Source organism: Staurois parvus, unplaced genomic scaffold (assembly GCF_062004578.1).
Source record: "Staurois parvus isolate SC_StPar_1 unplaced genomic scaffold, SC_StPar_1.0 ptg001287l, whole genome shotgun sequence".
NCBI lineage: Eukaryota > Metazoa > Chordata > Amphibia > Anura > Ranidae > Staurois > Staurois parvus.
In genome coordinates, this window is record NW_028319083.1 from 484,348 (window position 1) to 496,929 (window position 12,582).

Here is a 12,582-nt window from a genome sequence, read left to right on the forward strand (position 1 = left end):
CATATCAAAAAGATTTGAGACTAGTTTTGTAACACGCCACCAGATGGCAGTACAAGGCTGCATTCACAGACACAGGGAGCACCATAAGTCACTGCGCCAAAAGACATCATCCTGTGTACCTCGGGAGTTGTGGTTCTGGTGCGGTTCTGACCACGTGCGTTACTGTGTCTGCTATTTTATCACGGACAGCAAGTTAGAACAAAGAGAAAACGTGAAATTCTGCGTGAATCCGGGCAAATCACTGGATCTATGCAATGTTGTAAAAACAGCGACCTTTGAGCGGGATCTTCATCTTCAGGAACAGGGTATTTTCTGGGGATGAGCTTGTTGAAGGTCTTCCTGATCTCTCGCCATCTTCCAGCGATGTTCTTCTGCTCTTGTCACTCAGAACACCTCGAGCGACTCATTGCAGCATCTCCGTAAACTTGCCGAATCATGTCAGATGTCTCTGTGACAGATTTGCCGGTTTCACACAGAGTTTCACGTTTGCTTTTTGTTCTAACTTGCTGTCCGTGATGAAATAGCAAACGTGATAATGCATGTGGTCAGAAGATCACCAGTTGCACAGCTCCCGATGTACACAGGACGATAAAAATAAAATAAAATGTCTTTTAGCATACTGACTTATGAAGGTAGGTGCTCCCTGTAACTGTGCGTGCGGCCCCGTGCTGCCATCTGTTGGCGTGTTACGAAACATTTTGATACCACCTCGTATTGCCTGCACCTTAAGCCGGTCATACATGGATCACAATTTGACTGATTCAGCAGGACCGGACGAATCTCGATCAATGTATGGGCAGGCTGGTTGTACAGAAGTAGATCTATCGATCAGCTTCTGCAGAACCGCACTGTCAGATGTGTGCCACTCGATCAGCTTCACTATCTATTGCCAGAAGCTCTGATCAGTGTATTCTGATGGTGGGGGGGGTCTCTCCGCTGTCAGAATCAGAGGCGGACTGACCATTTGGAAACTCGGGCACTGCCCGAGGGCCCGGGGTCAGTAGGGGGCCCCATGAGATGCCCCTGGTACCTTTTTCTTAGGCTTTTTTGAGTTTGGGCAAGGACACAGTGGCCCCATGATCCCCTATTGCCTGGGGGCCCCATGAGTTGTCAGTTCGCCCCTGGTCAGAATACAAAGGCACAATGGGAAGGATTCCCCCATCCACATCAAATGTGCGGATGTCGAGTCATAATTTTTTTTTTTTTTTTTTTTTTTTCTTGCAACCTGCTGGCTGCACAAAAAAAAATGAATCCCCTATAGGCTGCTTTACACTGGGATGAAACCAAAAGATAGCCCCACCCACCACCACCTATGTTCTCTGTAAAGGACAGACAGTCCGGGACAATAGAAAGTGCAAAATCCTGAGAAAGGCAGGTGAGCAACTCAAAAGGCTTTTCCCTTTCACAGCGTAAAGGGTGCAAGAAAGAGAAGTTCAGGTCTCTAAAAAAAAACCCCACTTTTTTACTCCCCTAGTTGGGTGCAGCATCATTCTTATGTTGCGTCTGTTCCCCACTGCTTCTACGACTGAGAACCAATGAACAAAGACCGCTGATCGCTCAGTTCTTGGTCAGCTCTGATCACTGAGTAGTGACTGTCAGTCTCCGGCTCTCTGCTCTGCCCCTCCAGTGCTCACTGCAGCGCCAGGCTGTGGAGGGAGTGGGAAGGACTGGCTCAGGCTTTCAGCGGCTTTCTGAGAGGTTAAGCCAACTGCCGGTCCAGGCTTCTGGGTGGCTCCTGACATTAAAGTGTTACTAAACCCACAACAGTACAATCAGTCTGTAGATGCAGTAAAGCATGCTTGTTATACTCACTGTGGAACCTAAGGGGTTAATCCTCTGCATGGCTTAAAAAAGCTGTTTGATCCTGTCTTCTCTGCCCCTCCTCTTGTTGATATGACCACCTGATACAGACTGAATCCGTAGTCACATGCACATGCTCACTTTGGTGTGTATTCCTAGGGAGGTTTTTTTTTTTTTCCCCTTGGGAGAGTGCATGTGATCAGCACAGGTCCAATCGGCACTGTCCAGACAAAGGTCAGGGGTTCTGCATCCTCCTAGAGAAAAATGAAAACTCCTACAAGCTTTAACTAGTGCTCTGCTGAAGTCTCAAGACCGCTCTAACTGCTGATGAGGAAAGGTATTTAGCAGTTTATATTTACTAAAATAATTGCATTTCCATGTACTGTGTCCTGTGGGAGACTAGATATAGTGAATGCAGGGTCTGGGGAGACTAGATATAGTGAATGCAGGGCCCGGGGAGACCGGATATAGTGAATGCAGAGTCCGGGGAGACCGGATATAGTGAATGCAGGGTCCGGGGAGACCGGATATAGTGAATGCAGGGTCCGGGGAGACCGGATATAGTGAATGCAGGGTCCGGGGAGACCGGATATAGTGAATGCAGGGTCCTGGGGAACGGATATAGTGAATGCGGGGTCCGGGGAGACCAGATATAGTGAATGCAGGGTCCGGGGAGACCAGATATAGTGAATGCAGGGTCCGGGGAGACCAGATATAGTGAATGCAGGGTCCTGGGAGAGCGGATATAGTGAATGCGAGATCCGGGGAGAGCGGATATAGTGAATGCAGGGTCCGGGAAGAGCGGATATAGTGAATGCAGGGTCCGGGGAGACCGGATATAGTGAATGCAGGGTCCGGGGAGACCAGATATAGTGAATGCAGGGTCCGGGGAGACCAGATATAGTAAATGCAGAGTCCGGGGAGAGCGGATATAGTGAATGCGGGGTCTGGGGAAACCGGATATAGTGAATGCGGGGTCCAGGGAGAGCGGATATAGTGAATGCAGGGTCCGGGGAGAGCGGATATGGTGAATGCGGGGTCTGGGGAAACCGGATATAGTGAATGCGGGGTCCAGGGAGAGCGGATATAGTGAATGCAGGGTCCGGGGAGAGCGGATATAGTGAATGCAGGGTCCGGGGAGAGCGGATATAGTGAATGCAGGGTCCGGGGAGAGCGGATATAGTGAATGCAGGGTCCGGGGAGAGCGGATATAGTGAATGCGGGGTCCGGTGAGAGCGGATATAGTGAATGCGGGGTCCGGGGAGAGTGGATATAGTGAATGCGGGGTCCGGGGAGAGTGGATATAGTGAATGCAGGGTCCGGGGAGAGCAGATATAGTGAATGCGGGGTCCGGGGAGACCGGATATAGTGAATGCAGGGTCCGGGGAGAGCGGATATAGTGAATGCGGGGTCCGGGGAGAGCGGATAAAGTGAATGCAGGGTCCGGGGGTTTAGTATCACTTTAAAGTCTGGATTTCTCCAGAGCCTAGACTGGCTGAGTGATGTCAGCCGGCAGCAAGCTTTAGCCCACTGTTGGCTGAAAATGGGTCACAAGAGTGCACTTCGTTCTGCACTCCTCTACAGGAGAAGTTTGACCAAAAGAGCTTTGGCCGTACGTCTCCTTTAAGTTACAAATCTAAAAATGAGGGATATAAAGATACCGCGTATCAATGTACATAGAGCTCAGTGTTCAGTGTACAGCTCGGCATGCAGAGTGGAGCTCTGGTGTTTCTGTGATAAAGATGTAAATATTTCTGGCGTGTTTTGTACTCAGGACTGACCTGCCCGCCATCTTCTCTTTTATATCTCAGTGTGAAGGCAGAGGACGGCTCCGGGGAGGTCCAGCTGTACCTCCAGGATGATGCGGTCTGTCTGCTCCTGGCCATCCCCAGCAACCTCTGGGAGGCGCTGAAGAGCCAAGTTGTGACTAGAGGGAAAGTAACGGTGAAGAATCGGGGCAGAAGTGAACTGCCGGTACGTTGGTCTGTTTTATCTCAAGGTGACTTTTATGAAATGTTTTACCTTTGTGCAGGCGAGTACACGTCAGGGTGAGTCATTGTCTACATGCAAGGGAAAATGTCACCAGCACACGTCACATGCCTGATGAAGGGGTCCTGCGAGACTCCGAAACGTTGCCTTGCTGTAACTATGTGATTGTTCATTAAAACCTTTGGACCCACATTGGTGATCCTCTGGGTGCTGGATGTTTTTTTAGCAGAAAGTAAAAAATATTTTTTTTTAATTGGAAATGTTTTTTAGCAGAAAGTAAAAAATATTTTTTTTTTAATTGGAAATGTTTTTTAGCAGAAAGTAAAAAATATATATATTTTTTAATTTGGATGTTTTTTAGCAAAAAGTAAAAAATATTTTTTTTGGATGTTTTGAGCAGAAAGAAAATATATATATATATATATATATATATATATATATATATATATATATTTTTTTTTTTAAATTGGATATGTTTTTATATATCTTTTTTTTTTCAATTGGATATGTTTTTTAGCAGAAAGTAAAAAATATTTATTTATTTTTTTCAAAATGCTTGGTCTTTTTTTGTTTATATAACAAAAAAAATAACTCCAGTGGTGATGAAATACCATCAAAAGAAAGCTCTATTTGTGTTTAAAAAGAAAAAAAAAAAAAAGATACCGTATATACTCGAGTATAAGCCGAGGTACCTAATTTTACCACAAAAAACTGGGAAAAACTATTGACTCGAGTATAAGCCGAGGGTGGGAAATTAGGCACCTACTAGTCAATGTAAAAAATTGGTGTCAGTGGGAGGAATAGTGCCCCATCATTGGTGTCAGTGGGAGGAATAGTGTCCCATCATTGGTGTCAGTGGGAGGAATAGTGCCCCATCATTGGTATCAGTGGGAGGAATAGTGCCCCATCATTGGTATCAGTGTGAGGAATAGTGTCCCATCATTGGTATCAGTGTGAGGAATAGTGCCCCATCATTGGTATCAGTGTGAGGAATAGTGTCCCATCATTGGTATCAGTGTGAGGAATAGTGTCCCATCATTGGTATCAGTGTGAGGAATAGTGCCCCATCATTGGTATCAGTGGGAGGAATAGTGCCCCATCATTGGTATCCCTGGGAGGAATAGTGCCCCATCATTGGTATCAGTGGGAGGAATAGTGCCCCATCATTGGTGTCAGTGGGAGGAATAGTGCCCCATCATTGGTGTCAGTGGGAGGAATAGTGCCCCATCATTGGTGTCAGTGGGAGGAATAGTGCCCCATCATTGGTATCAGTGGGAGGAATAGTGCCCCATCATTGGTATCCCTGGGAGGAATAGTGCCCCATCATTGGTGTCAGTGGGATGAATAGTGCCCCATCATTGGTATCAGTGGGAGGAATAGTGCCCCATCATTGGTGTCAGTGGGAGGAATAGTGCCCCATCATTGGTGTCAGTGGGAGGAATAGTGCCCCATCATTGGTATCACTGGGAGGAATAGTGCCCCATCATTGGTATCAGGGGGAGGAACAGTGCCACATCATTGGTATCAGGGGGAGGAATAATGCCCCCATCATTGTTGTCAGTGGGAGGAATAGTGCCCCATCATTGGTATCACTGGGAGGAATAGTGTCCCATCATTGGTATCAGTGGGAGGAATAGTGCCCCATCATTGGTGTCAGTGGGAGGAATAGTGCCCCATCATTGGTATCAGTGGGAGGAATAGTGTCCCATCACTGGTATCAGTGGGAGGAATAGTGCCCCATCATTGGTATCAGTGGGAGGAATAGTGCCCCATCATTGGTGTCAGTGGGAGGAATAGTGCCCCATCATTGGTATCAGTGGCAGGAATAGTGCCCCATCATTGGTATCAGTGGGAGGAATAGTGCCCCATCATTAGTATCAGTGACACCAATGATGCTGCACTATTCCTCCCACTGACACCAATGACACTTGCTGACCCCTGCAGCAGCACCTCTCACCCTCACTCGATTTTCGCGGGTCCGCTCGGCTCCGCCTCCTCACCCGTGATTGGCCGCCTGTGTACCTTTCCTGAGCTACAGTTCTGGCGGCCAATCACTGGTGAGGAGGTGGAGCCGAGCGGCAGGAGTGAGGGAGTGGCCGGAGTGACGGAAGGAGCAGCGCTTCCTGGATGGATCATCGGGAGCCAGGTAAGAGACAGCAGCCCTCTGCCCACCCCTGTACGCGCCCCCCTTGATGGAGCCTCGCGCCCCACTATCTGCAGATGTTGACTCGAGTATAAGCCGAGGGGGCCGTTTTTCAGCATAAAAAATGTGCTGAAAAACTCGGCTTATACTCAAGTATATACGGTATGTTTCATTTGGGTACAGTGTTGCATGACTACGCAATTGCCAGTTAAAGTGCTGCGCCCAAAAGCTAAAAATGGCCTAGTCATGTAGGGGGTAAAACATTCCGGAGGTGAAATGGTTAAAGTGGTTGTAAAGGCTGAAGGTTTTTTCTGTGCATGAAGGTAAAATCCTGTGTGCTGCTCCCCCCACAGACCCCCCCCCCCCCCCCCCAATATCTGAGCCTCCTCTCGATCCAGGGTTGTGCACGAGAGCCTCAGCTGTCCCAGGACTCGACTCACTGAGACAGCAGCGGGATTCATTGGCTCCCACTGCTGTCAATCATAGCAACTGAGCGAATGAGGAGAGAGTGGGGGCCGAGCCACAGCTCTGTGTCTTATGGATGCGTAAAGCAGGGCTCGGGAGTGAGCACGCACCAGTGCCCCCATAGAGAGCGACTTGCCATTTGGGTTACTGGTCAAGGGAGAGGAGTGCCAGCGGGGGACCTGAAAAGAGGATCAGGGGTTACTCTGTGCAAAACACAGAGCAGGTAAGTATTTATATATTTTTTTGTCCGAACCTCTAATATCAGTTTCATGTCCGAATTCCGTCTTTCTCCACAGAGTGAAGAGCACAGTGAAGACTCTCTGGTGGATCATGTGAGCCGCCTCATGTCCCGCTCAGCTGTGTCTCGTCCCCTAGTCGTGACATTCAAACAGACGAGAATTGGTGGAGCCCAGACCTCAGGTAATGACTGCGGACCTGTGCGTGTGACTGCGGACCTGTGCGTGTGACTGCGGACCTGTGCGTGTGACTGCGGACCGACCTGTGCGTGTGACTGCGGACCGACCTGTGCGTGTGACTGCGGACCGACCTGTGCGTGTGACTGCGGACCTGTACGTGTGACTGCGGACCTGTACGTGTGACTGCGGACCTGTACGTGTGACTGCGGACCTGTGCGTGTGACTGCAGACCGACCTGTGCGTGTGCCTGTGGACCTGTGCGTGTGCCTGTGGACCTGTGCGTGTGCCTGTGGACCTGTGCGTGTGACTGCGGACCTGTGCGTGTGACTGCGGACCTGTGCGTGTGACTGCGGACCTGTGCGTGTGACTGCGGACCTGTACGTGTGACTGCGGACCTGTACGTGTGACTGCGGACCTGTACGTGTGACTGCGGACCGACCTGTGCGTGTGACTGCGGACCGACCTGTGCGTGTGACTGCGGACCGACCTGTGCGTGTGACTGCGGACCGACCTGTGCGTGTGACTGCGGACCGACCTGTGCGTGTGACTGCGGACCGACCTGTGCGTGTGACTGCGGACCGACCTGTGCGTGTGACTGCGGACCGACCTGTGCGTGTGACTGCGGACCGACCTGTGCGCGTGACTGCGGACCTGTGCGCGTGACGGCGGACCTGTACGCGTGACGGCGGACCTGTACGCGTGACGGCGGACCTGTACGCGTGACGGCGGACCTGTACGCGTGACTGCTGGAGACCAATGACATGTGTAGTTCAGTCTTCCCCTTTCTATGGACATAAAATGATATCTAATCCCTTTACAGTACATGGGAGCCGTCAATCACACTTGTGTTCCATTGAGAACTACAAGTCGACTGCTGCAGTGGCAGACAGGACTTGCAGTCCATTCATTCACAGATCTTTCTGAATGAATGACGCAGATGGACCCCGGCACAGCCGCAGCAATTTCAAAAGTGACAGGGGCTGCGGAGAAGAACCCCAGCATACTATTATGTGGGGGGGGGGGGGTATTTGCACCATGTTACATATTACACCCTAATTATGAACATAACATGGTGCAAAAGATGAAGTTATAAATATATCACAAACCCCAGCGCACAAGAAAACCTATCAGCAGATGATAAAGGTAGACGTATGCTGCTGCGCACCGGTGTAATACACCAATTAAGTAGAAATAATATATAAACAGCGCAAATCAAAAAACCTCCTCACCAAATATATAACATCGATCAACAAAAACAATATATAAATCAATATAAATATTCTTAAATATACACTGAATATTTTATAATTTAAAAAAGTGTACAAAAAAAATTATTTAAAAATAAAATAAATTAAAACGTCCTTCTTCCCAAAAAATATATAAGATAATCTTCTCCAAAAAAAAAAGGCCAATCGGTGATCACATGCAAAATAGTAAGCAAGATGTCACTTGTGACATCATTGCTTACTACGTGCGAAATCTGTGAATGATCACAGAGATCACGTGGTACAGGGCTATTCACAACAGCCTTGTACCATGTGACAAGCTGTGCCCAATCGCTGCTCACTCAGTAGTTCTCAATGGCTGCAAGAATGCAGACAGAGAGAAAGAGAAATGATTGCTTTTACATCCTATATGGGTGTAAAAGCAATCAGTGTAAAAAAAAAAAAAAAAATCTTCATCACCCCCCACAAGTAGTACACTGTACTGCTACGGTGACAGTATGTACAAAAAAAAAAAACCAAAAACATAAACAATAATATAAAAATGTAAAAAAAAATGTTTAAAAATTATAATTTTTGGTTATAAACTAATTTGGCTTATTTTTTTTTACTAAAAATCTAACGGAATACATTTTGGCCAAGATTTATGAGGAAATATTATTTATTTGCAAAATGTTATAAGAAAAACACTTTTTTTCAATATTTTTGGACTTTTTCATTTACATAGCAAAAAAAAAAATCCCAGCGGTTAATAAATACCACCAAAATAAAGTTTTATCTGTCTCAAAAAAATGCTAAAAAATTCATATGGGTACAGTGTTGCATGACCGTGCAATTGTCATTCAAAGTGTGATAGCGCTGAAAGCTGAAAATTGGCCTGGACAGGAAGTGGGTGAAAGTGTCCGGACTGGAAGGGGGGTGAAAGTGTCCGAACTGGAAGGGGGTGAAAGTGTCCGGACTGGAAGGGGGGTGAAAGTGTCCGAACTGGAAGGGGGTGAAAGTGTCCGGACTGGAAGGGGGTGACAGTGTCCGGACTAGAAGGAGGTGAAAGTGTCCGGACTGGAAGGGGGGGAAAGTGTCCGGACTGGAAGGGGGTGACAGTGTCCGGACTAGAAGGAGGTGAAAGTGTCCGGACTGGAAGGGGGTAAAAGTGTCCGGACTGGAAGGGGGGGAAAGTGTCCGGACTGGAAGGGGGGGAAAGTGTCCGGACTGGAAGGGGGTGAAAGTGTCCGGACTAGAAGGAGGTGAAAGTATCCGGACTGGAAGGGGGGGAAAGTGTCCGGACTGGAAGGGGGTGACAGTGTCCGGACTAGAAGGAGGTGAAAGTGTCCGGACTGGAAGGGGGTAAAAGTGTCCGGACTGGAAGGGGGGGAAAGTGTCCGGACTGGAAGGGGGGGGAAAGTGTCCGGACTAGAAGGGGGTGAAAGTGTCCGGACTGGAAGGGGGTGAAAGTGTCCGGACTGGAAGGGGGTAAAAGTGTCCGGACTGGAAGGGGGTAAAAGTGTCCGGACTGGAAGGGGGTAAAAGTGTCCGGACTGGAAGGGGGTAAAGTGTCCGGACTGGAAGTTGGTGAAAGTGTCCGGACTGGAAGGGGGGTAAAAGTGTCCGGACTGGAAGGGGGGGAAAGTGTCCGGACTGGAAGGGGGGGAAAGTGTCCGGACTAGAAGGAGGTGAAAGTGTCCGGACTGGAAGGGGGTGAAAGTGTCCGGACTGGAAGGGGGTAAAAGTGTCCGGACTGGAAGGGGGTAAAAGTGTCCGGACTGGAAGGGGGTAAAAGTGTCCGGACTGGAAGTTGGTGAAAGTGTCCGGACTGGAAGTTGGTGAAAGTGTCCGGACTGGAAGGGGGGTAAAAGTGTCCGGACTGGAAGGGGGGTAAAAGTGTCCGGACTAGAAGGGGGGTAAAAGTGTCCGGACTGGAAGTAGTTAAAGGATAAGTTAATTTAAAAAAAATAAATAAATAATGAATGCACATTGTGCAGGTAAAATCATGTGCATTTATTTTTGTTTCTGGAGCCTGTAAAGCATTGCACCAGCGATCAGCGGATCACTGGTGCCATGCAGATCTGTCAGTATACCTTCTTGCCCATACAGGATGTACGGGCCATCAGATATACTGACAGGGAGAATCCATGCACTACCACAGCGGCTAAGGCTGTTGGGACTTGTAGTTCATTCATTCACAGAACTCTGTGAATGAATGACACGGTCGGGCGGGCGGAGCCTCACTTGGCTGCGTTTTTTTTTTTTAATTGTATCAGCTAGCGAGAGGAGAGGATTCCCCCCTTAGCTGTCACAGTGGGGAGCGGGGGGCCAGTCCGTTCCGAACATATTACATATTATACCTTGAATATGGATGCAGCATGTTAAGAAAGGTGAGTCTACCCTTTACTATCAAATAATCTGGTTACAATCTGCTTTTCTCCTGAGGTTGATGTAACCTGCTTTGTGGTAAGCTATGTACAATTGACAGTCACAGTCATGTTAGGGCCATTCCAGCAGCCATCTTCATAGACACAGTTCAACCAGGGGCGGACAGACCATTTGGAAACTCGGGTACTGCCCGAGGGTCCGGGGTCAGTAGGGGGCCCCATGAGATGCCCCTGGTACCTTTTTCATAGGCTTTTTTGAGTTTGGGCAAGGACGCAGGGGTCCTATGATCCCCTATTGCCCGGGAGCCCCATGAGTTGTCAGTCCGCCCCTGAGTTCAACTATGACAACCACCTGAATGTGAGGAAATGGATGGGGTCAGAGGGGTACAGAAAAGTGAATAAAATGAGGGCCAAAGGTAGAATGTTGTATTTTATAGTTTAACCCCTCCCCCTCCAGAGGATTTACCCTCCCCCTTCCTGACCAGGCCATTTTTTTGCGATACGGCGCTGCATTACTTTAACTGATAATTGCGCGGTCATGCAACGCTGCACCCAAATGAAATTTATGCCCTTTTTTCCCCACAAATTGAGCTTTCTTTCGGTATTTGAGCACCTGTGCAGTTTTTATTTTTTGCGCTATAGAAAAAAAAAGACAATTTTGAGAAAATAAATATTTTTGACTTTTTGCTGTAAAACATGTGCAGTAAAAAAAAAAATCTAATTTTGTCATAAATTTTGGCCAAAATGTATTCTGCTCCGTGTCTTTGCTAAAAAAAAAATCTCAATACGTGTAAATTAATTGGTTTACCTGAAAGTTATAGCGTTTACAAATGGCGGTATAGATACTGGAATTTTTTTTTATTACCAGTAATGGCGGCAATCAGCGACTTATAGCCGGACTGTGCCGGGCATTCTGACACTGGTGGGGGGAACGGACTTGGTGTCACTGACATCCCCAGTGACACCAAAGCAGTGACCAATGCTAATAAAAAGCACTGACACTGTACTAATGACACTGGGCAGGAAGGGGTTAACATGTGGGTTGATCAAAGGGTTAACTGTGTGCAGTTTCACTGTAAGCTGTGTCTGTGATTTCTACTGTAAGCACACTGCTCTATATTGGTCTGCTATGCAGAGCCATACGAAGCAGTGTGCTGGAGCTGACAGGGGAGAGAACTGTATTGTTTACATACAGTTCTCTCCCCTATCGGTAATACTCAGCGATCACCGGGTGCCGGTGAGTAATCACCGGCTGGGACCCAGTGATTGACAGCCGAGGCTGTGAATAGTGGCGCTGGTAGGGCACAAGTGCCCCCTACCCGGAAGTGAAAAAGCACATATATATACACGTGATTTTGCGCACCCGTGCCACCCTGTATCTGCTATAGGGCGCGGAAAAGTTAAAATTTCTTTTTTTTTTTTCTGTTTTTTATTAAGAGCAAATTGTTGGTCCATTTTGACATTATTTTTTGTATATTGATTCATACTTTGTTTCCCCTCCCCCGCAGCAGCGGCTCAGCTTACCCGATTCACCCGAGGAGACAGAGATTACTCGACTCGTGTGCCGTCACCTCCCACTCTGACCTGTCTGCAGCTGCAGGAAGTGGAGCCCCGTGACTTGTGCCACCTGATCAGAGAGCGCCAATCACGTGCCAGTTAGATCTGTGTGCATTCCACATGTATATTTTCTTCTACATTGACCAGAAATTCTATCCGATCTTTATTTTTGTTATAAAGAAATATTTATTCTTCGTTAAAGAGGATCTAATATATTTATATGTAAAGTTACATCGTCACTATGTGTTTTATACTTCCATAGGGGCTGGTATATTCCCTTCATGAGTAGTCATGTGCCCTTCGTCTATAGGGACAGATACCACAGTGGGAAAGGCCAGACTACACTTGATTCAAAGAATGTTTGCTCGCAGGGGTTCCCTAAAAGGGTAGAGAAGCAATTTCATGATTATTTCCTAAATCGAACCTGTTCCCGTAAGTAAACCAGTCATAAGAGTCATCAGTCTGCGCTCCTCGCACAACCTCCTGCTCTCTAGCTCCCATGCTCGTCTCCAGGACTTCTCCAGAGCCTCCCCCATCCTCTGGAACTCTCTACCCCAATTTATCAGACTATCGCCTACTCTGCTCACTTTTAGGTGATCTCTGAAAACCTATCTCTTCAG

The 12,582-nt window shown here is 47.8% G+C and overlaps 1 protein-coding gene across 1 annotated transcript in view; it reads left to right on the plus strand.

Annotated features, from left to right (window-relative positions):
• The window catches only part of CTC1 (CST telomere replication complex component 1), an 87,529-nt gene extending 75,336 nt beyond the window's left edge, over positions 1-12,193 (plus strand). Inside the window, exons 22-24 of the mRNA XM_089660900.1 lie at positions 3,612-3,774; positions 6,694-6,817; positions 11,914-12,193. Of these exons, the coding sequence (XP_089517026.1) occupies positions 3,612-3,774; positions 6,694-6,817; positions 11,914-12,065 (439 nt within the window). The 3' untranslated portion in view covers positions 12,066-12,193. The remainder of the gene's footprint in view (positions 1-3,611; positions 3,775-6,693; positions 6,818-11,913) is intronic.
• Positions 12,194-12,582: the final 389 nt, after the last annotated feature.